The 24203-nt window shown below is 41.9% G+C and overlaps 1 protein-coding gene across 2 annotated transcripts in view; it reads right to left on the bottom strand.

The window, feature by feature from the left end:
• The window catches only part of LOC138369289 (organic cation transporter protein-like), a 29024-nt gene that overhangs the window by 1689 nt on the left and 3132 nt on the right, over positions 1–24203 (bottom strand). The window contains exons 2-14 of one of the 2 annotated variants that reach the window (XM_069332384.1): positions 21637–21799; positions 19577–19795; positions 19062–19259; positions 16332–16590; positions 10322–10493; positions 9589–9715; positions 9347–9453; positions 8812–9026; positions 6295–6476; positions 3516–3685; positions 3063–3086; positions 2846–2862; positions 755–768 (exon numbers count right to left, since the gene is read on the bottom strand). In XM_069332384.1, the coding sequence (XP_069188485.1) occupies positions 755–768; positions 2846–2862; positions 3063–3086; positions 3516–3685; positions 6295–6476; positions 8812–9026; positions 9347–9453; positions 9589–9715; positions 10322–10493; positions 16332–16590; positions 19062–19259; positions 19577–19795; positions 21637–21699 (1767 nt within the window). In that variant the 5' untranslated portion in view covers positions 21700–21799. The remainder of the gene's footprint in view (positions 1–754; positions 769–2845; positions 2863–3062; positions 3087–3515; positions 3686–6294; positions 6477–8811; positions 9027–9346; positions 9454–9588; positions 9716–10321; positions 10494–16331; positions 16591–19061; positions 19260–19576; positions 19796–21636; positions 21800–24203) is intronic. The other variant, XM_069332383.1, reaches the window with a different exon arrangement.

The following is a 24203-nucleotide window of genomic DNA, read 5'->3' as shown; positions in this document are numbered from 1 at the left end:
TCGTATACACAAGTGTTCGTATACACAAGGGTTCGTATACACAAGTGTTCGTATACACAAGTGCTGTAACCTGACCACAGATCTCTTATTGATCACTCCAGCAATGATTAGGGATCTGGTTCAATATATAAATAGGATAAACTATGGAAATAGAAGTGCTCTAAGCCTACTTACTAATAATGAGCAGAAATTATCAACTCCTGGGCCCACCTATATAAAAATAATATAATAACCATCACTAGTATATTAATACGATGATAATATTGTATCTTCGTATAGCCATCACAGGATTCCGTCTCGATTAACAATAGGACACGGGTATTAAAAGCTCAAAATATTAAGTTTGTTTTGTCTGGTTTTAATGCCTATCAACCTACTGACGAAGGTTATCAGGTACGCTACAATTGCATATATATATATATATATATATATATATATATATATATATATATATATATATATATATATATATATATATATATTATATATATTATATATATATATATATATATATATATATATATATATATATATATATATATATATATATATATATATATATATATATATATATCTTCCTAGTATACCTCAGTCGAGTATAGCTTATTAAACTTTAAATTAGAATTCAAACAGATATTAAAACATTATTGATATTAAATCTTGTATCGTTATTTTTTATTTTAATTATTTTTAATATTCTAAATATATTGTTGTTATTTTCCACGATAATAATAAGAAAAAGAAGAGTACTTACAATATATATTTGTCCTGTTAGCAAAAGATATCAGGAGGGAAATATTAGTATTCATAGACAGTAATATGATATTATGATCCTTTCAAAAAAGATATGTTGCAAAACTGATGTCACGAGGATGTTGCAATAATGATGTCTTGATCATGTTGCAATAAAGATGATGTCACGAGCATATTACATGATTGACGTAATGAGCATGTTGCAAGAATTATATCATGAGCATTTTGCAAGAATTATATCATGAGCATTTTGCAAGAATTATATCATAAGCATGTTTCAAGAATTATACAGTGAAAATGTTGCGAAATTTATATTGTGAGCAGGCATGCAAGAATTCTATCATGAGCATATTGCAAGAATATCATGAGGAATTGTGATAGAGTGTGAAGTGTCGTGTCTACAGTACTTACCTACTACAGTAGGTTTGGTCATCATTACTTACCAGTATTGACCTGTCAGTGTCCACGGGAGAGGGGATAGCTTTTTATATCCCCCGCCTACTGGCCTTGTTGTATTTGTTGCGTTACAACTCAACTGTAACTTTTCAAATTCTTTGTCGAATCAGGTTTTAAAGTTGTGGATGGAGGTGGTTAACTTCCTTTTTTAAAGCATTCTACTTTTCACCACCCGTATGAGTACTTTCTTACTTCCCTTTGGCTCATTTGCGTTTCCAGCTTCTGTGTCAGCCTTACTCTCACCCTGAAGAGGCTATACTTATCGACCTTATCTATTACCCCCTCAGTATTTTTTAGGCTGTGATCATATTCCCTTTATTCCTTTTATCCTCCAAGGTTGTGAGATTTAGTTCCATTAGCTTATGTTCGTAGCATAATCCTCTTAGCTCTGGCACCAATCTTGTTGCAAACCTTTTGTAGTTTTGCAATTTTTAGCTTTATGCTTCACAAGGTGAAGATTCCATGTCGGTGATGCTTATTGTGTTGGTCTAACAAATGTTGTGTAGATTGCTTCGAAGGAGTCCTGATTTAGGTTTCTAAAAGGTGTTTCTATATTTGCTAGCGTCCCATATGTTGCTGATGTTAGTCTGTTTATGTATGGCTCTGGTGTGAGAGTCGGAATTATATCTACTCACAGATCCTTTTCTTTCTGATTCCTGTAACTGTCTTCCCTGTATGGTATAGATGTCTTCTGGTCTCTTTTTCTCTCTTTCACACGGTCATTAATTTACACTTGTTAGGATGCAATTCCAGCAACCGCCCCAAAAGTTTGTCAAGGTTTTCCTGTAACTTTCGCATCTGATTTCACGTTCCTCATCAGCTTTGCATCATCTGCAAACATTGAAGTGTCTGAGCTCACTCCCTCCGGTAGGTCGTTTACATAAATTAGTGACAGCAGCGGTCTCGGGACAGAGCCTTGTGGGACTCCAAGTGTTATATTCCTCCAGCTTGAAACCGCCTCTTTGACTGTGACTATTTGCTTTCTGTACTTCAGATACATTCTTACCCAGTCCACAATGCTTTCCCAGTTATGTCAGCCTGCTTCGCCATCTTGTACAACAGTCTATGATGGGAGGAACAGTGTCGAACGTTTTTTTAAAGTCTAGAAAAACAGTCTACCTAGCCATCCTTTTCCTGTCTTTAGTAACGTTGTGAGGTGTCGTGTTTACAGTGTGAGGTGTCGTGTTTACAGTGTGATGTGTCGTGTTTACAGTGTGATGTGTCGTGTTTACAGTGTGAGGTGTCGTGTTTACAGTGTGAGGTGTCGTGTTTACAGTGTGAGGTGTCGTGTTTACAGTGTGAGGTGTCGTGTTTACAGTGTGAGGTGTCGTGTTTACAGTGTGAGGTGTCGTGTTTACAGTGTGATGTGTCGTGTTTACAGTGTGAGGTGTCGTGTTTACAGTGTGAGGTGTCGTGTTTACAGTGTGAGGTGTCCTGTTTACAGTGTGAGGTGTCGTGTTTACAGTGTGAGGTGTCGTGTTTACAGTGTGAGGTGTCGTGACTACGGTGAGAGGAGTCTTGCCTCCATCAACCTAAGATGGAAAGAGGGTGGAAATTTAGGAGACTTCGTCTTGGCAAATGTATTAACACCTTACACCATAGAAGCACGCAAAAGTGTTTTACAAAACAAACTTACCTCTTTCCTCTGGAGATCTGATGAAATAATTAGACATATAATACATTTTACAAATATTAAAAAGCCTTTCTGAATTATACAATTTTGCAACATAATTGACCTTTTTCTTTATTTTTATATATATTTTTTTGTCATCAACAATTAAATAATATTTACCACGAATACATCAAGCAGAAAGTGGTTTAACTGGTGCTAAGAAATGAGTAGCAGTACTTACTCATTTCCATTCATTGATGGCTTCCTGTAGACAACGCGAGGAAAAAATCATTATGAGGCATTCGTGTAACATCCTTTTTTATTAGTAAAATATACGTAATGGTCGCGTTACTACTATAGATGGAAACTGATCTACTTGTATATGCATTAACGTAGGTGAAAATGCACCATTATTAGAACCGTGCGTAATGAAGTGTTTCTCTAGTTTAAACATTGTATGGTGCCTTTGAGAACCATGACCAGGTGCCGTCGGCAGGAGACGCTCTATCATGATAAACCTAACCTGCCCCTTGGCACACACACACACTTGAGCTGCAGTTCATATCTTGAAGCTATAAGATACTTCAAACTTATTTGCATGTACTTCATACATCACCGGTGGTGACGGGGGTATCCACACCAGCATATCGTGGCCTTACAGATGCCCCACAAAGACCTGCCCCGAAAGGCTCACCTGGAGCAGGGGTTGTAGCAGAAGGTCTGGTCAGAGAAGAAGGTCTCCCCGTCTTCCAAGGTGTCCGGCAGGCTCTGGTTCAGGGTCTCGGGCAGCACCGTGCACACCGCCCCACCCACCACCGTCAGCGCCCCCAGGATCACGTAGGGAAGGTAGTGGCCGTACTTGGACTGTGGAAAAATGACAGTGTCTGAATTTATGGTCTTGTGGTCACATTGGATTACGGAAGATATATAGATATATCAACTATATATCATATATATCAACTTCATATATAGTTAATATATCTATATATAACGTTGATATATATATAGGTATATCAACTCATATGCAGGCTTGTCCAACATAATGATTGCCTTCAGAAATCTGAAAGATTAACTCGGTACTCAGTTTACCATTCACGTTAGACAAGTTCCGGAATGAGCTAAGAAGAATTGAGAAGCTGTAAGTCACTAGAGAGAAGAAATTGGATACATGTGATAACGACCTACAAGATACTCAGACGGACTGAAAATGTAAACATGGACAGACATCTCACATAGGAAGGACATAGTCGATGGAACAAAGATAATTAGATTACGAAATAAGCCACGAATGTCAGTCATTATTGTAGCATTATAGTTGTAAATAATTTACATTAAACTTGGGAGTGACATCGTAAATTCTATATACTGATTCAAAGACAAATAGAACTTAAAAGATTTGAGAACTGGAGCACCAATTTATTGAATATATAAGGAAATGACAATAACGTGATATACTATATGATATGTGTAATTATATATATATATATATATATATATATATATATATATATATATATATATATATATATATATATATATATATATATATATATATATATATATATTTAGGGGTACCACCACTGGTTTAATTAAAGGGACCCACATCCTCGAAGAAGAAAATAAATAGTGTTCAGAGAAGACCTTGTGGATTCTCACTGAATACTTTAATCTTTTCCTCTCCTACCACCCCTATTATTTTTTTTATTTTTATTTTTATTTGATTTTATTGCAATGCTACAGTTTACAGAAAACACACTTATACAACAATATACCAATCAGTGTTCGAAGACCTCGTCCAGTTCCTCGGGGGTCGTGTGCGTACCCAAGATACAGCACGCATTTCCCCTCTGAACAGCGACACTGAGGCGCTGAAACATAAAACTGGCCGCTCTTGGGTCTCTAGTCTTCCCAGTGAGTTCCTCGCCCAGCTCCTTCAGGAACTTAAGTGCACATTTACCCCAGGCGCCCAGAGTCTCAGAGCCTATTGGCACGAACCTGTAACAACGTTCTAGGTCCCTGTACTTGTTAGTTTTCTGGGTCTCCCTGAAGGTGGCCGCCCCGCCTCCCTCAGCTGCGCTGTAAGGTAGATAGGTATCAGCCAATGTGGATGCACACGTGTAGTCCCACACGACCTGTTTACCTTCCCTCCACGGCTGCAGGGTGACTCCATCTGGGCGTTTTTGGCTTTTGTCAGGTCTGCACAACTGAGGTTCCCTTTGTGCTGGGCATCCAGCTGAAGCCAAACTTCTCTTGATGATGTCATTGACTGCTTCATGTCTGGCAATCTTTCCCTGTGTCTTACGACAGATGAGACCATGGCTGCCGTATTGGTCTGCCCGTGCATGGCCGCAAATACACCGGTGCTCGGTGGAGATAGGGGCGGCAAGGCGCAGAGCAACACCAATACTTAGGGTCCGATGGTCCAGGCGGGTGCCCAAGGCGGAATTAGGGACTGCCAACAGGAAGTCCCCGGCATGGGGCGCTTGCACAGCTAGAAGACGCGCTTTGTCCTTCCTGGAAGCTGCCTCCAGCAATGATGTGGCGATGTTCTCCACTATGGGGCTATCCCATTTGGACTGTTTGCAGTCATTTGGAAAAGTCGGTCGAGGATGAGAGTTGACGAGAGTGTCCCACTGACCGGCTCCTTCCGCGAATTTGGGATCATGAATCCCAATGGAGTCTCTTAGGTGTTCCGGCAGTATTTCCTTAACTAATTCCCCTGTTGCACTGGTCGAAGATAAGAATGCTGGCAATGCTAACTGTGTCGCCTTGCGAATACCTATTCCCCCGAGTCTAACTGGGTGCGTTGCTTGGTCCCATTGGTCATCTTGCAGGGAGAGGTTTAACACTTTCACGGTTATTGACCTTAGGAGTGTGTCATATTCTGTTAATTTTGGGCTGTCGAAGGAGGGAGCACACCTTAGGAAATAGGTCAGTCTGGGCAAGGCCAGGCACCTTGTGAGAAGGTACAAAGCATCGTGGGCGTCCAAAGCCCCTATTCTTCCCTCCATCCTCCTCAGGTCGTATATATATATATATATATATATATATATATATATATATATATATATATATATATATATATATATATATATATATATATATATATATATATATAATCACGTTATATCTCATAGATATGAGATATTGCGTGATATATCTATTAGGTGCGCGTCTGGGGCTACCCAGGACGCTGGTTCGATCCCCCGTCCATCTCCAAAGATTTTCTCAACCAGTTGAAGGTTAAGAGGCAGGACTCAGAGACTTTGTTCATCCCCAACGTCTCACTAACACAGCTATGTGTATACTGGGAAGTATAACAGACGTGGTATAGCTGGATTGTTTCAAGTGTAGGGCAGACATATATGAATGAATTTAGATGGATATAAATAGGAGTAGCCTCGTATGGGGGGCCATTAGGCCTTTCTACGTACGGAGACAGGAAGACCCAGAGACAAAAAATGGACACTTACTAAGTAGACGATGTAAGGGGAGGCGAAAGCTGCTATGTATCCCAGCGTGTGTATGGCCCCAAATCCCGAGCCGCGGGCCACTGTGGGTAGGACCTCCACAGGGTACTGTTGGCCCACGTTGATTGCCATAGTGATCATGAACCTCCCCGCCACAGCCATCGACATGATGCTCATGGTGTCATCTGCAGGAGAGATAGATGGTTACGTTACCAGTGTATCATGAAGGGAAAAAATCATACTAAATATGATCTTTTCTCTAATTTCCCTTTTGTTTATTCTTCTTGTAAGTCACGAGGTTCAGTGTTTACAAAAAGAAAGTGCTAAAGTTTACCTGTGGTCACCGGCCCTTGCTCACCTGGCTTGTTCCTGCTAATCAATATATAATATGTCAATATATAATATATAATATATAATCAATATATAATATAATAATTTTTATCGCCCTTCTAACAGGGCGATAAAAAATCGTCCCATAATTTAGCTTTCATATCAGGAACGGTTGAGGGGCCTCGGGACTAACAACACTACAAACTCAAACGGCAAAATCGATTTTATAGAGGCATTTAAAGTACTATAAAAATTGGAAGACATTATTCCAGATCACTCCTGTAAAAGATTCACTCGAACGGGTAACAGATTCATGCTCAACAAGCCATAAGGTAGGACGGAAAACAAAAATGTTTTATCAAGCACATGGTAATAAACTCGTGGAATTGCCTACCCGCCGAAACCCTAAAAGTCAAAATAGTATTCAATTGATAAAAATCTATTGGAAAAAAAATCCCCGAGGATAATTTGGAGCTTTTGAATCCGTTTCCTGTTCTATTCACAAAATATAGTGGTCCCCAAATTCAGGTAAGTAAAGAATTAATGTGGTTTTAATTGTTTCAATACAATTAGTGAACAGAAGTCATTGGATCTATTCGTTGTGTCCGTTGCAAATTGACGTTAAAATGATCCCAGATGGGCACCTTAGATGTGGGCCAATCGGTGACGAGCTGAACAGTCTAGAATAAACACTTATCGTGAACACCAAGTATAAACAACTAGTAAACACTACAAATTGTACATCATGTTTTTTTTAATGTAAACTCGGATGTTTTCCTGTTTGGCAATCCTGTTCCATAGTAAGAACCGATTTCATTCATTATCATAGTCTCTGTATTCACCTAGTTGTGCTTGCGGGGGATGAGCTCTGCTCTTTCGGCCCGCCTCTCAACTCTGTGTTATAGTCACTGTGTCTTATTCACTGTGTCTTAGTCACTGTATCAGAGTCACAGTGCCTCAGTAACTGTCTCACACACTTGTCAGAGTTTATGTGGCAGCCTTGAAGAACACAGTGGAATCAGAAGTCGAGAATGATGTTAAACTGGCCAGACTGGAAAAGTCTATGATGACTAACACTGAAGGTTTAAGGAAGGTCAAGCTGGGACTAGGTATATAAGTACCAATAGTGCAACAGATGTGTTAAAGGTTTTGAGAAGATTTCAATCTCTCTGCCAGAAATAGTTCAACCTGTTCTACCAGTGACAAAGTAGAACAAACTACTACTACTTGGCAAAGCAAATTTGACAAATAAGTTAAGAGTGAGTAGGTTTCAGAACCAGGGTACTTGACAGGACTAACAAATGCCGCGATATTTCAAAGGGATGAATATGTTGACAGCTATTTCAGAAAAGAGCTGCTTCTGTTTTTAGTAATGACATATTATCTTAAATATTCCAGTTACAATTTTGGGAAAAATAACTTCATCATTGCCGATCTAATCCAGAAAAAAAATGTGTGATGTCCAGTAAAATGTAATTATTGTTTTTATGATAACAAAATGCATGTGAGCAACTCTCATGCTAGTATCTCCTGCCTCTGTGAAATCATATAAATAAAATGTAGGTTCATGTAAGGTAGAGGGAGGAAGCTGAGGTGGTAACTTGACAGATGAAGGTATTTACCAAGAGATGCTCCAACACGCTTCCTCTCGACCAGCCAGCTTGGAGATCAGTTGTGTTGGTTCTGCATAACTTTAGAGCGTGTGGAAGGCAATTCTTACTTCAAAAAAAGCACCCAGGCATGATAGTTCGTCTGACCACAGGTCTGACTGGTCTTGCAACACAAGACCAGTCAGATTATGGTCTTGTGTTGCAAGACAATAATCTGGTCACTCATGGTAACAGAGACCTCAAGAAGATAACCATGGATGTATTTTCCCAGAGAGTAAACCATAGAACACACGAGGTCATCTTAACTGGTACTTTCTTCGGCACTTTGAGATAACTGTTTAAATAATCATCAATATCCCCTGAAGTACTTAGACACCAGAATGAAGAATCATTAAGAAAACATCCATCTCGATTAGGTATATTGCAGGTCGTCAGAGTTTTGGTCATGTCAGAGAATGCAAATATGTGGACAGAGGCAAAGATATTAAACCTCTTATCGCACGCATGCAGTTCTCTCTCGTCCATCATCTTCGCCCCCTCCCTCTCTCTTCCCCCATGTCCTCCCTCTCTCCCGCCTTACCTTCTGGTATGGCAGCTATGGCGAAGCAGGCCAGGCCGCTGACAATGAGAGTCCAGACGGTAGTGTGGCGGCGGCCGACTCTCTCAACGGCCAGCATGGTGAGGAAGTCCGCTGGCAACTCGACGAAGCCGGCGATAGTGAAGGTGATGAACATGTTGGAGCCGATGTGTTCGGTGTTCCTCATGTGTCCGTCGTAGGCCACGGTGATCACCATCCTGAGGGCAGGGAGAGCCAATGGTTGCTGCTGGTTTGTGCTGGAAATTCTGCCTGTGATTTACATTTGACTAATTTCAAGTTTTTATTTTACTGATGCCAGATTTCTCTGGTTACTAACGTAATCTCCTATGTGGCTGTTCTATTCGTTCCGGACGCCCATAGAGTCCTCACAACCTGGTTGACCAAGAACTTAAGGGATCTGTTCTGTCTTGAAGACTTCTGCAAAGAAAGCTAAGGCAAAGAATCTTGCCTCGATGGCGGTGATGGTGAGGCCCGTAGTTAAAGTGGATGTTGATGGTGGCTACGGTGTATAACTCACCACATGACACAGAGGACGAGGAAGCGCAGTCTTAACTTGGGCGTCTTGAGAAGGTCAATAACAGTGACCTGCTTGTTATCTTGCTTGGCCTGCTCCTTCCCAAAGTTCTGAAAGCACTAAGAGTCTGAGATGCAGCCCTTCACACAGACAAAAAAAATACTCAAATACTTTCAAAACAATATCTAAATAATCAAATTAATGTGTCTCTTTAGAGTCGAGATATCACATTACCAAATACTGACCTCGAAATCCTTGATGACCTCCTGGGTTAGGGTCTTTTGGTTGACCTTAGCCGCCTTTGTCAGGATCTTGACCGTCTCCTCAACCCTGCCTTGAGCCAGCAACCAGCGGGCAGACTCAGGGACCAACCTGGCCACCAAGAATACACGAAACTCATAAGTAAATAATATTTTTGTCGGGGTGGCTTTAATATAGGGTTGTGTAATGTTTCCCCTGGTTCATTGAAATATATATTTATGGGTTAACTGTGGATAGTAAAATAAAAAAAAGCACGTCTAGCAAAGGTAGAGGTGGATTAGGGTGGGGAATGAAGTCTCGTTATTAAAACGTTTGTGGTATTAGAACATTATGGGAAAACTTCAGCTAAAGGCCACTCCCAAATGGTAAGTAATCCTCATTTGTAAATAACTCCGGATTGTACAGTAGAGGATATCTGACACACAGGTTTGTTTAATCGATAGTGCCTGGGAAGTTTCCTTGAATAACGTAGTACGGAAATGTTCATTTAAATGTGCCATTACAATCACATTTAAAAAGTGCTGGGCTATATATACAGGTGTTGCATTTTCCTATCACTATAGGCTTGACGACCCTCATGAAAGCTTACAGCTCATGATCCCAATGAGAAACGGTGCTGGAACCTCAGCTTGATGTTCTCATTCTGTAAAACCATCGTAAGCTGGTCCCCCTTAATCTCAAACATCATTATCTTGATGGAGATGGGTCTTGGCTCACCAGATGAAGAAGAAGCAGATGAGTTGAGGGGCGTGCATGATGATGGTGAAGATGGACCAGTCTGCGACCCCCACAGCGATCCAGGGCATGGCACACATGGCCAGCGTCAGGAAGAACATGATGGGAACGTTGGCCATGATGGTGCGGTACTCACTCGACACATACTCCAACACTGCAACAAGTGCATGTTATTGCAAGCTGGTGTTGCATCACTTGTCATGGGGGAGCATTCATGAAATTTCGTGATGCATATCTATTTTTATTTTAGAATATTGTATGATAAACGTTGTCTGGACTTTTATATCTGCTATTGAATATCTGTAAATGAATATTTGCTATACCATTTCTATTGTTTATATTGGGATCAGATCATTAGGCAGTGATGTGGTGGAGGCTGACTCCATACACAGTTTCAAATGTAGATATGACAGAGCCCAGTAGGCTCAGGAATCTGTACACCAGTTGATTGACAGTTGAGAGGCAGGACCAAAGAGATAGAGCTCAACCCCCGCAAGCACAAATAGGTGAATACTCAGTCATAACCAGTCAAAGGCAGTTAGGCATTCACAGTTCTGATAATAACCAGTTACAGTTTGTAAACAAAATGAGTCTGAATCTGTATGCTGGTACAGTGCGGTTGCAACTGGCAATAACACTCATTATAGACGAAGAGAAGGTGGCCGCGTGGGAGAAATTGTAATAGCAAGAATTCGTCGTGGATACAATACCCATGGAGGTATGGAATGGAAACAACAGCTGAGCAGCGAAGCTGGAGAATCTGTGGTGTGAGCTATGCCGATGATATACTGATCCCCACCAATGGGTATACCAACACCCTAAGTGTTCTGAACCTCTGTATTGAACACATGTCAGGAACTATAGGCTTAGTCATCTCAGTAGAGAAAACAGAGGTCCTGAACCGACGCCCACATGTAACAGCCTTGTCTGGTTCTCACTTTCTCTCTGCCTCTCTCCTGTTTCCCCCTCCTTCTCTCTCTCCCTCCCTCGCTGTTCCCTTCCTCTACTTCTCTTTCCTCCATCCCCCCTTCTCCTTTCCTTCTTACTGGCCTGGTAAGTATCGGCTCTCGGCTAGCGGTCGGTTGGGAGACATATACTAATTGCTTTCCTCTCTGGACGGTCGCCAGGGCAGGTTTACTGCTGTGTCGAATTCCAGGAGAGGCCTCTCATGTCTCCCCTCTGCAGCCTGTCTGAATTTTCCAGTTTTTGGTGAGAAAACTCCGCCTCTGGAGTTAAATATTTATCGTTGGTCTGAGTGCCAGGGGGACCTAGTAGGCCTGGTTTCAGCTGATTGGGTGGAGGCCTAGAAAGAAGGCGGAGTTTTCTAGAGCAGGAGAGCATCAGTGGGTGGATCTTTGACTATCTTGAAGGATACGAGTGTCAGTGTGATTTCGGGGGTGATTAGAGGTGGTGGGTGATTAACCAGGAGGCCACAAACACCGGCTTAGAAACTGTATAAAGGTGTTTGTCTGTTTGAGTTCCCTGTGAATTTTGTAGTCCATTACCATGCCTCTAAAGTTAGGATGTCACTAGCTTAGGAATTATTTTTTTGTATTATTATATTAAGTTACTTTAAATTATTCTCCTGATATTTTATATTTATCCCTTAATTATTTTTGAGTCATAGTTTTTAAATTGCTTTCAACATTACCTGTGATCTGTTGAGCAGGTATATGAGTAAATATTGTTGACCAGACTACAAGGAGAAGGGATGACGACTTTTCGGTCCGTCCTGGACCATTCTCAAGTGACAATCGACTTGAGAATAGTCCAGGAAGGACCGAAACGTCGTCGTCCCTTCTCCTTCTAGTGTGTGGTCTGGTCAACATACTTTAGCCACGTTATCGTGACTCATCGCCTGCATATTTCCCTTGTGATTCACGAAGTAAGCTGCAAAAGGAATTCCATTCACTCAGTAAGTATTGAAAGATCAAACTTCCCTAACACTGGGTATTAGTTGACTGGTCTTCGACCGAGTCAATCAAAGTGCCTGGAGTGGTTGCTGCATTATTAGTTTATGAGTAACCTTACCTTTTCATCTGGTCTGTTAGAATTGTAAAGATATTTTTAACATCTTGGTCATTTCTCCTCCCCTTCATGAGGAATGAGCATTTACTGCTGCGAGAGCGAACTCTTCCTGTTGTTTTGGTTTATATAAATACAGTTATTACAGGCTAAGGGGTTACATACAAGTTATAGCAACATTACAGTGAGTGTTATCATAGGTGTACAATAACAACAGTGATCAGTGTTCGTTCAATGGTGACATTCAGTCGTATTACAATGGTGGGCATTGTTACAATGGTGGGCATTGTTACAATGGTGGGCATTGTTACAATGGTAACAGCAGTGTTTGTTGCTAACGTTGCACTCGCCCAGACGGGGTGAGGCTGCTCACATGATGCAGCTGCATGATGCCTCTCTGCTCGACTATGTAATCAGCTATAAATATCTTGGTCGTGAGGTTCCACTGTACCGCAATGTTGTAGCCACAGCGGGTCGTCAGTGTAGAGAGGCTCCGTGCTCTCAAGGCTGTGGCAGGCTATCATCCACGCTTTGACGCAAATGTGAGAAGTGCCAAAAGAATGCCTTTCTAATATATTAGATCTCTGATCGATTATGCTGCGCCATGCTTGCACTAGGGCCTGAGAGAATGGTTGGAGGGCTGGAAAAATGCAAAACGAAGCTATAAGGATTATCCTTGGATGCCTTCGTTCAACTAAATTACTAAACATGAGGAAGGAACTGAATATTCCATGTGTATAAGTGATCGTATCACTGAAGTTATTGCTTTAATTGGAGTCAAGATGCTTAGGCTAACCCACCCTAACCCCCTTCACTGAAGCCCTCCAAGCCTTCTTTCTTGAAGGTCAGCATCCCTCCAAATGGATTACCAAATCTGCCATTGTCCTCAGAATGTATTTTTTTCATCACCTCTTCCAAGAGAGAGACAACATCGACACTTTCCGGCCACATGGGAGATTACCCCTTTTCCAAATCACTGTCCCACCCTCTTTCCCACCCAAGAATCTGATTAATGAATGAGCAGCCTGCACATGACTGTAAAGCTGCCGCCCAGTTTGGTGGGTGTGGAGCAGGATTGGTAACTGTGTGACTCACCACAGAACTGAAGTGCCTTGTATAATGACTGTTGTGAGCCTCTTGTTGAATCACTTGTCACGTGTCACTGTGCCTTAATCCACTCGACCATCAGTGACCGCACATAAGGAGGTGATACCCAAAGCTATTTGACACCCTCCCCCCCCTCCCCCCACGGCGGCACTTTGATGGTAATCTTGGGCATAGCTATTTCCACTAAACTGAAGTGAATTGATGAAATAGCTATGTCCAAGATTAACATTAAAGTGCAGCCAGGGAGGTGGTCAAATAGCTTCGGCTATCACCTCTTTATATGCGGTCACTGATGGTCGAGTGGATTAAGGCACCGTGACACCAGTTGCAATGTGCTCCTGGAGGTCCGGGTTCAAGTCATTTCTGGAGTGTGAAGTTTTCATTTATATAACTAGCTTCAAGAGATTGTCACTTGTTTTAGCTAAACGAATGAACCCAATTGTGGTGTGAGTGAAGGACACCGCCTTGACCTCTAACTGAGAGAATATAAACATCTAAGAGAGATTAGAAATGTGTGTAGCATAGTAAACCCCCACATTGTTAGAGTTAGGAAAATACTATCTGTCATATGATCGTTCTTCTCAAAATATCCCCCATTTTGCACCCGCAAAATAACGTAAGTTTTTAAGGGTTTACAAATGTTAATCTTTTTGTTTGGTAAGTTGTTCACTTGAGACAGTTAAGCAAGTTCCTGCTGTGTCTGGGTACAAGTGACAGGATGAACAACCCAGCGGGTTTTCTTCCTATTGGGGGGGTGTTGTACATGCAGCTATGGCGGTGTGTCCACTCACAGGACGAGTGGCGCTGCCCAATACTGTCACTATGGCGGTGTGTTCACTCACAGGATGAGTGGCGCTGCCCAATACTGTCACTATGGCGGTGTGTTCACTCACAGGATGAGTGGAGCTCCCCAATACTGTCACTATGGCGGTGTGTTCACTCACAACATGAGTGGCGCTGCCCAATACTGTCACTATGGCGGTGTGTTCACTCACAGGATGAGTGGCGCTGCCCAATACACTCACCCCTCGGGGCAAAACTTTACAAACGTCTGGTGTTACCAGAACACCAACGTTATGAACTCTCACGAACCCAATGTACCTTCTTGTATATAAATAAATAAATAATTAAATCAAGATGTAAGGCAGGGCAGACTGCCTCGAAGGCCATTAGCTGGTGGGAAGGAGGCTGAGACTCTGAACCGTATGGTATTAATCCCTTTACCAACTGTCTACACGTGGTTGGTGGGGTGGGGGGGGGTTGATAGTTCGTGGAAGGGTCTGATGCTGGTTGGGAGAAGGGGGGAATAGATGTAGTGGGGATGGAGGGGATTGATCAGGCGTGACCACAGCCAATCTGTGATAGTCTGCCACCTTGCCAGTCAAACCCAGCACCCCAGCCCGAACCCAAACCCAGCACCCCAGCCCGAACCCAAACCCAGCACCCCAGCCCGAACCCAAACCCAGCACCCCAGCCCGAACCCAAACCCAGCACCCCAGCCCGAACCCAAACCCAGCCTGAGGCCCGCCCACCAAATCACCCATCCATTACCTAACCCACCATGGGGTCTGACAGTTGAATGAACAGCACTCGGGATTTGTAGTCCTAAGTTTCCAGGTTCGATCCCCGGTGGAGGCGGAAACAAATGGGCAGTTTCTTTCACACTGTTCTGTTACCCTGTTCACCTAGCAGTAAATAGGTACCTGGGAGCTAGACAGCTGCTGTAAAGGCTGCTTCCTGGGGATGTGTAATAAAAAAAGGAGGCCTAGTCGAGGACCGGGCCGTGCAGACGCTAAGCCCTGAAATCGTCTCAAATCATCTTAAATAACCCTGCCCGCCCGCCCACTCACTCAGCGAGTCAACCCACTTGCCTACCCAGGCAGCCTGCCTGCTCATGTAACCTATACCCACCCTGCCCACCTTCCACCCTGCTACCAATCCACCCTGCCCACCCACTTGCAACCTGCCAGTCAGCCACCTCACCCACCATCCATATTGTTGCTCTCCCAAATACAGTTACTGACAGTTACCGGCATTTGTAAACTTTTAGCGGAGCCTCGGATTTAACAACCTGGAAACAACCTCATATAGGTCGTTAAATCGAGTGGATACTGAATTTTTATTCACCTCAATTTTTATTGTCTAATAATTCATGTGTTATCTTTCCGTATTTACACTGAAAAATAATTTACAACTAAACTAGGTTTTTAATATAATTTTTATTATTATTTTACAATAGCGTAACTGGTCCAAGAAAATGTCAGGCTTCTAATACACTTAACCCATAAAGCATTATCATATCAACAAGAAATAGGCAAATTATTAGTAACAAATTATAAGCATGTGATGACTAAACTTTTGTGTTATTAAAAATAAATAATAATATTTTTTTCATGTTGACCATTAACGCCTATATAGGACTCATGACAATGACCAAATCATAAAAAAGGACAAGATTGATGATTGATGAAGATTAAGCCACCAATGAGGTGGCACGGGCATGAATAGCCCGTAAGCAGGGGCAAGGTATTTGTGATGGATTTATATCTACTTTATCTGGTGAAGTATTTTCGTTAACTGGCAGAGAGGAGCAGCAACGTGCTCCTACGTTCTTAATCTGAATGGCCAGATTTATAGACGAATGTTATACATATATCAGTTTTTAATGCACTGGAAACATTCTTCAAGTTTCCAGTGGATCTATAGCATTATAACGTTTATAGCAATCAAAGGGTTAACACCAGGTTAGGAGCATTCTATACTTCATCTCTTAAGATAATGTTTCCTGTTGTGAGAGTAGCGGGAAGAGCAGGAATTACAACTACCGAGTCGGATGCAACAATACAAACTTTGTACTCACGAAGGATGTACATGACCATAAAGTGGGTATCGTAAGTCATGCCAACGATGAACCTGAAGGCGGTGAAGGTGGCGAAGGAGGTGCAGAAAGCTGAGGCCACCCCGAACACGCCCCCAACCATGTTGGTGATGACGATGACCGGCAGTCGACCAAACTTGTCTGCCGCCCACCCGAGCACCGGCGAGGCCACCAGCGACCCCACGAAGAACAGCGACTGACAGAACGCCGGTCGCCAGTCCTCCTCGCACACCCAGTCCAGCTGTGAGTCCAAGACGCCAAGGTATAACTGATCACAGCTATAAATGGGAGACTAGTTTACGGAAGGCAGAGAATAGTCCGGTAAACCACGTCAACTGCAGGCGATGAGTCACAATAACGTGGCTGAAGTAGTTTGACCAGACCACACACTAGAAGGTGAAGGGACGACGACGTTTCGGTCCGTCCTGGACCATTCTCAAGTCGATTGTGAGAAGGGTCCAACGGATCCGTCGTCGATTTCGACGACGGATCGAAACGTCGTCGATTTCGACGACGGATCGAAACGTCGTCGCCCCTTCACCTTCTAGTGTGTGGTCTGGTCAAACCACTTCAACTTAAGAGACATAAAAATGGAGACAATCTGAAATTAGTGATAGTATTATTCACACCTTCTACGTAGATTTCTTGGCCTTTTAACAGTGGTTGATACGCGCAGCTTTGAACTACAGTTTGCTGTGTTGAAATATGTAATGACAGTCACCAGCAGCAACACTGGCCGTGACATATACGTGTCTGTCAGCGATTTCTAGACCCTGGCTCACCACCAGAATGAGTGCCATATTGTCTCAGAGGCTGCACATCACATTAACGTGATGTGTCAATGAGAAACCCAGTAGGAGCTGGATTCGAAGCTTTTTCCAGCGAACCTCTTTCTTCCTGGGATTTGCTGGAAAGTTTCTTAAAAAATATACTAACATGAGTATTTTTTGCGCGAATAATGTATTCATATATACGCTTGTCACACACACACACACACACACACACACACACACACACACACACACACACACACACACACACACACACACACATACTTGAGACATGTTACAAACTTGTTCGCTAAATCGGCTCACCCAGATTGATTGTTGCTGATTACCGACTGCACTAATATAGTTATTAAAGATAGTTTTTGCCAACAACGTGTTTAATTTTTTGTCTATGTTGTTGCTATGATTTGACAAAATATTGTGTAAGTAAATCCATGTGAAGACTGTGGTACTCGTTTACAATGTAATATTTGGCATTGTGTATATATTTAACTCAAAAGAATTGATACACCAATATCACTAGACTATCTTGACTTAGTGCGAATATCTGTGATTTTGTGTTAGCTTAACGATGAAATTATTAAATATGAATGCGAAAACGGTCAGAGAGTAATCATTAATAGGGGATACAAAGAGGAAAATATAACAAAAAATGCTAATATGTTTGAAATAGAGAAAATATGACATAAGCAGATGTGTCTCTGTGTCTCTGAAGGTCTAGCTAGTAAATTATGTTTACGCAAAAAAAAATATTATTTGTATTAATAATGTAAAATATAAATACATATTTACGAATTCAAATTAATTAACCAATTACCTATAGGCTGAGGCCAAATATTTAACTAAAATGCCGCTTATCTTTCCTTCGTTATACTTCCCGTAGTTAGGAAGAGGAAGCTTGTACAGAGGTATAACGAGGTTCCCAAGAAACTCGAATTACTGACCCTTCCCAGGATGCAACAAACATACATAACTCCAGGGTACATATTTTAAGATTTGGTGAATAAAGGCATTAGGAGAAAGGAAATATGTCAAGCCGTTGTTCTCCTATCCCAGTTCCTTGTCCTCCTATCCCAGCTTCTTATCCTCCTATTTTTACCACACGCCAGATAGTCATATTGGCTCTGCGTTTTCTCATAACTGTCTTGCCTTTCATGCCATACCCTTTTAAACTTTCTGTGCATTTTTCTTATTGTTTACAATAATGCCTTATACTTTATTTGCTTGTGAATGCTTTTTTTCACCAGTCTTTAATCATATGATCATTAATTTTGAGTCATTATTGTTAGACTTAAGGGATTTATATGGATTCTTATGTTATTGAGGTTTAAGGAAAATATTTTGAATCTTATACTTATTTTCAACTTTAATATAACTCAGTATTAGGTTCCTTGCTGCTGCAATCAATTAGTATTGTGATACACTGATATGACCGAGTATAATATGGTGCTGTGTCTTGGTACAGTGTGTATGATACAGTTACTTGTCACTGTGAATGGTACAGTGACCTAGTACATGAAATAACTAGGTAGTATTGACAGGGACGTATATATAAAATGACTCCATGAAGGGGTATTCAAAGATGTGCTTCGACGCAGGGTGGAACGTGGAACTGTAAATGCATTTTAATGATTTTGGAGACGGAACGACCTTGGTGGGTGGGAACTAAGTTATGGATCTGCAGCGTGCATTGTCGGGTGGGAGTGTACGTGGGGAGTGACTTGATTGTTTCACGTGAAGATTATACTAGTATGTACATGGGTGCTGTATAATGTAGGTGGGACCTTCTTTGCATGTGTATCTCTTTTTTTTTTTAGTTGCCTATCTATTTATATTGCAAGATTTTGTAAATGATGGTGTTCCTATAAGCAAGAATAAAAGACGTGTTGAAAAACATGTTTATATTCTATAGAGCGGGGGTTACCTGGGAGGTGATGGTGGGGTAGTAGAGGGAGTAGTCGTAGGTCCAGCCATGTGTGCAGCTGGTGGTGGGCCAGGAGGCATTGGCCCAGCTGGCGGAGGGCCAGGAGGCATTGGCCCAGCTGGCAGAGGGCCAGGAAGTGTTGGCCCAGCTGGCAGTGGGCCTGGAGGCGTTGGGCCAAACCATGCTGCTCCTTAATAACTTGCGGTAGGAGGCAAAAGTAATGTTAAAAAAAGGGTCAACACTTGAGCACCATATATAAATACCCACGAGCGTAATTAGGGCATGTGAATGAGTCTGGGTGAGTATACATTCGAACAACCTCATGTAGGTCAATAGGCTTTCCACTGTTTCCATAAAATTTTCATGATTTTGTGTTTTGTGATAATGTTTATTAACTAGTTCTACCTTGAAATATAACACACAAATGAGAACGACAGAACATTAAGGAAAATATGCTTCGATTCAATTCGGCAAAAAAACTAAAAACAATACTAGATCTACCATATGATTCCTACCTCAGGAAAGTCAACGTCATAGATCCTACACTGCAGGAACTTGCCGCTAGAGGCGTCCCTAGGGATGGTGAGGTCCTTGAGCTGTTCCTCCGTCAGGTTGAGGCCCTGAAGGTCAGGCGGAGCCCGACACCAGTGGGGGGGCGTCAGGGTCATAAATATCTGGCCGAAGTAGACGAAGGCCAGGAAGGAGTTCATCATGCAGTTGACCGTGAACAGTACCTTGGCAACCATACACAATTATTTGTATTTATAAGACAATAAATGCAGATTAAAACAAGAGAACCCAAATGCCAAAAAAGAAAATGCTAACGAATTGAATGACTAAAGACAAGTGCTAAATTGATGACTGGGGATAGAGGAGATTGACTAATTTTTACAGGAATGTTTGAACAATGGACAGAGAAGTAGAAGTCTAAGGATATGCATCTAAGTGATCCTGAAAAAAAAAGATCTACTGACTTCGCCGGAATAGCTTCTTCAAATAAAGTTCCTTATTAGTGCATACGATGAGTCACGATGACGTGGCTGAAGATATGACCAAAACCACACATCAGAAGATGAAGAGACGACGACGTTTCGGTCCGTCCCGGACCATTATCAAGTGTAGCACGTCGCATGGGAGTGACACACCTGATCCACGACGGACCGAAACGTTGTCGTTTCTCTATCTTCTGATGAGTGGTTTGGTCATCATTACTAGTGGCACTAATTCACTAATTTTACTCCTTAAGGAAACATGTGTTATTAATATCACATAATTCCTAAAGCTGTTTCACTTAAAACAGGTCAGAAGGGTTATTAATTGCCTAAACAGACCTCTTTAAGAATACTTCCAAGCGTTTTGTTCATTGTTCTCCTTAAAAAATGGTAAACTACAAATCAATAATGAAAACGTATAATCGCCGCTCAAAACATCCAAGGATAGCTTCGGTCTCTGTTATTAATATTACACAAGTACCACCACTGCTTAGGTCTAATTTTTTTCTACCACAGACATGGCCAGACATTTACAATGCTAACCAGCATATATATACATTTTCGTATATATATGCCGAGGCATCAATATACATTTTCGTCTGTCCTTCATCGACAGGGTTAGGGATCAGTTAAACATATAGTTCAGTGTCGGGTCTAATGTATGGGGCTTCATCTCATTGCCAAAGACAACCTTGGGAGGGCCTCAACGTCGAGCAGTATTGAATATGCTCCCTCTGCAGTCTGGGAACCGAGCGAGTGCTTGTCAACAACTCAGAAGGACCACACAACATTGCCATGGAGTGCCTCGCTTATAGCTTAAAGCAACGTTTTAACAAAAGTGACAACTGAGCCCCACTAAGTGACATATTTTTGTCCTATAAAAATGTATATTTTAAGGAACATAAAAAAAAATTATTACATAAATACAGTCTACTTAAAATTAAAATATCCCATGGGTTAAGACCCATAGAAAATATTCCATTGGTTATGAGTCTGAGGTTCTCCAGGACGGTGATTCTATCCCTCCATACTGCTCCAAAACAAATGGCCTTCCATATTAGATATTAGTGGTGGAAATGGCTAGTGTAAAGATCAGCAATCCCACTCTCTGGCCTCACAAGTACTTGCTTATCCTAAGGTATTAGAAGCACCTCAGGGCAGTTAGACTATCTTCAGGCATCAGGAATGCAGTAAGAGTATTCGCTTACACCGAGGCATCAGTAATATTAAGTGAGTGATAGTGATCTTGAGACCCCAGGATCGCCACAAGTACACACTGAGGAGCACGACTTAGTATTGTTGTAAGTACTATAGAGTCCCAACACTGAGGATTCTATAGTTTCACAATACTGCTGGCCAACTACGTGGGCTCAGGCTACATCCCATCGTAGCCAGGTATGGGAAGCCCAGATGCTGGACTATCATACCTTAAGGTGTCATGAACATGGGCTAACCTACTCTGAGATCTCTAAGCAGCACTGAATCCTCAGCTCACGATGAGGCCTCAGGAGCCTCACTGAGGCACCAACCGGCCTTGAGGCTTCAGGATCACCAGCCTACTATAAGGTCAAAGAAGCACTTACCATCTGGTAGCGGCCAAACCCTCCGATGTGGACGAAGATGGAGTCGAAGTCCGTGATGGTCATGATGAGTGCTGACGATACAGAAGAGTAAGTGGAAGATCTGGCCGGTGCTGGCGGCGAAGAGGAAATGGAAGCGCTGGCCGGCTTCACGGTCCTTTCTAATCTGTTGGAGGTTAAAACAGGAGAGTACTCACCCTCAGGGCTCTAATATATACATGCAAATTGTATAAGTAACTCATATAAACGCCCGAGAGAACATCTTCTTGGAGTTGGTTGTGCAAGACTGGTAATAACGTAGCAACTCTGCCATTGCATCGAACAGTACATGAAGAAACTGGTATTGTAGCTGAGGTTAAGATCTAAATAGGATAATGACATATTCTATTATTCGTCTCGGTCTCCGCACTCAGCCCCACACACACACCAGTTCTCAGAAGGATGAGGAATGACTCGACAATACCTAGGATTATTTTTACAGTGCAAATCCTCCCACATCTCTCACCAACCTCCCTATACCCTCTCTCACCTCTTCTCTATCCTTAACTTCTATATCCTTCTTAGCTTATATCTTCTTAACTTCTATATCTTTCTTAACTTCTATATATCCTTCTTAATCTCTAAATCCCCCTCCCGTTCCTTCCCCTGGTGAAAGTGAGGAGATATTTTCTGTCCCGTCTCTTAATCCATCAGTTTCTTCTATATCCCCTTCCTCTCTTCCTCTCCCATATATCCCTGTCCATCTCTCCTATATTCCCTATCCCCGTCTCTCATATATCGACCTTCCTATCTTCTATGTCACCCCCTCTTTCCTATTTTCCCCTCCCCTCTCCTATATCCCTTTACTCTCTCTCTCTCTTCCATATATCCCAATACCCCCTCTTCTGTATCCCAGTTCCCCCCTTTTTGTCCCCATCCCTTCTTCTATATTCCCTCCCCCTCTTCTAACCCCCTTCCCATCTACGAGCAACCTTCCTCGCCCTCTCGTGGAGCACTCAAAGACAAATCAGTTCAATTGAATAATTTGGGGAAAAATTATCTCAACACTTTCTTCAGAATCTCTTGACAAGTGCGAGTAAAATCCCAAGCAGAGGTAGTACACGAACAGTTGAATACCAATAAACCACAGACACAGGAGCCGAAGCTCTTCCCCCGGCAAGAGCAAATACGTGAATACCATTTCTTGGTGGATGTCTGTATGAGGTGAACCTTAGCTGGCAAAAGCTTCCCAATAACACCATGGAAATAAAATGTTGCACTAGGCGAGCTAATCTTCATGAGTGGCTCATAAGGAGTGTATTGACGAGTCTTCTGTTGACATCGTGACGATCATAGCAAAACCACTTAGAAGCTCTAATCTTTTTGTCTGTCTGTGTGTATATCTATCTATTCAATAAGTGTATTCATTAAACTATCCATCCAGTAAATTTATCTATCTCTCAGTCCCATTTTGTTTGTTATACACAAGTGGACACATGAGTAGGAACATCTAACTTGTGTTAATAGGCTGAGAGATTTTCCTTTCCATAACTCATGGAAAGGAACTTAGTAGCCGTTGTAGCCTTACTCTATTAGTTTTCCGTGGAACTAGACTCGCTAACTGGTTAACAACCACGTACCCAATTACTTCTGGGTAAACAGGATTGGAGCCCAAATAATCCTCCCTGGCTAGGATTCGAGCACAAACCAAATCTCTCTCTCTCTCCTCTCTCTCTCTCTCTCTCTCTCTCTCTCTCTCTCTCTCTCTCTCTCTCTCTCTCTCTCTCTCTCTCTCTCTCTCTCTCTCTCTCTCTCTCTCTCTCTCGCTCGCCAGAGAACCAGGCACTGGTTTGAGAGCCAGCTCACTATGACCAATAAAACCTAAAACTTGAACCAGAATAAAATTATGATCATACTAATGACACACAACTTATGCTTCCCACATTTAAAGGAATAAAATACAACATCTTATTTTGGTTAGGATAGGACATGATACTAAGATTGGGATGGTTTGGGTTGGGTTTACTTAAAGACTAACGATGACGTAAGGTGGTGAGAATTTTATCAGGTCTTAGATCACTGCACGGTAATGACCGACATGTCACATCAAGATCAGTGTTTATATTATAATACATTTTTATTAACAATAAAAATTTCAGACGATACAGTGGTGGCTCTTATGTTATATAAATGTTCAAAGTTAATGAAATCACTAGTACACTAAGCGTACTAGTGATATTATATATATATATATATATATATATATATATATATATATATATATATATATATATATATATATATGTGTGTGTGTGTGTGTGTGTGTGTGTGTGTGTGTGTGTGTGTGTGTGTGTGTGTGAGAAAGCTGCATGAAAGCGCAAGCCATATTTCACTAAGAACTCTTTGACCCGGCCAGGATTCGAACCCATGCCGTCCAGGATCACCCCTAAACGTACACAGTACCGTGACCACCGCACCAATGATCGTCTATAAGGATTGGTCAGTCTTGGCGCTCATTAACTAAGCTCCCTGACTGACCAACCCCCGACGACACGCATGGATCCATTTGGGTACAGTTTTTCATCAAATTC

The sequence above is a fragment of the Procambarus clarkii genome, chromosome 27 (genome assembly GCF_040958095.1).
Source record: "Procambarus clarkii isolate CNS0578487 chromosome 27, FALCON_Pclarkii_2.0, whole genome shotgun sequence".
In the NCBI taxonomy this organism is placed as follows: Eukaryota; Metazoa; Arthropoda; class Malacostraca; order Decapoda; family Cambaridae; genus Procambarus; species Procambarus clarkii.
Note: the sequence above shows the minus strand (reverse complement) of the source record. Positions and strands in the feature narration are given on the sequence as shown.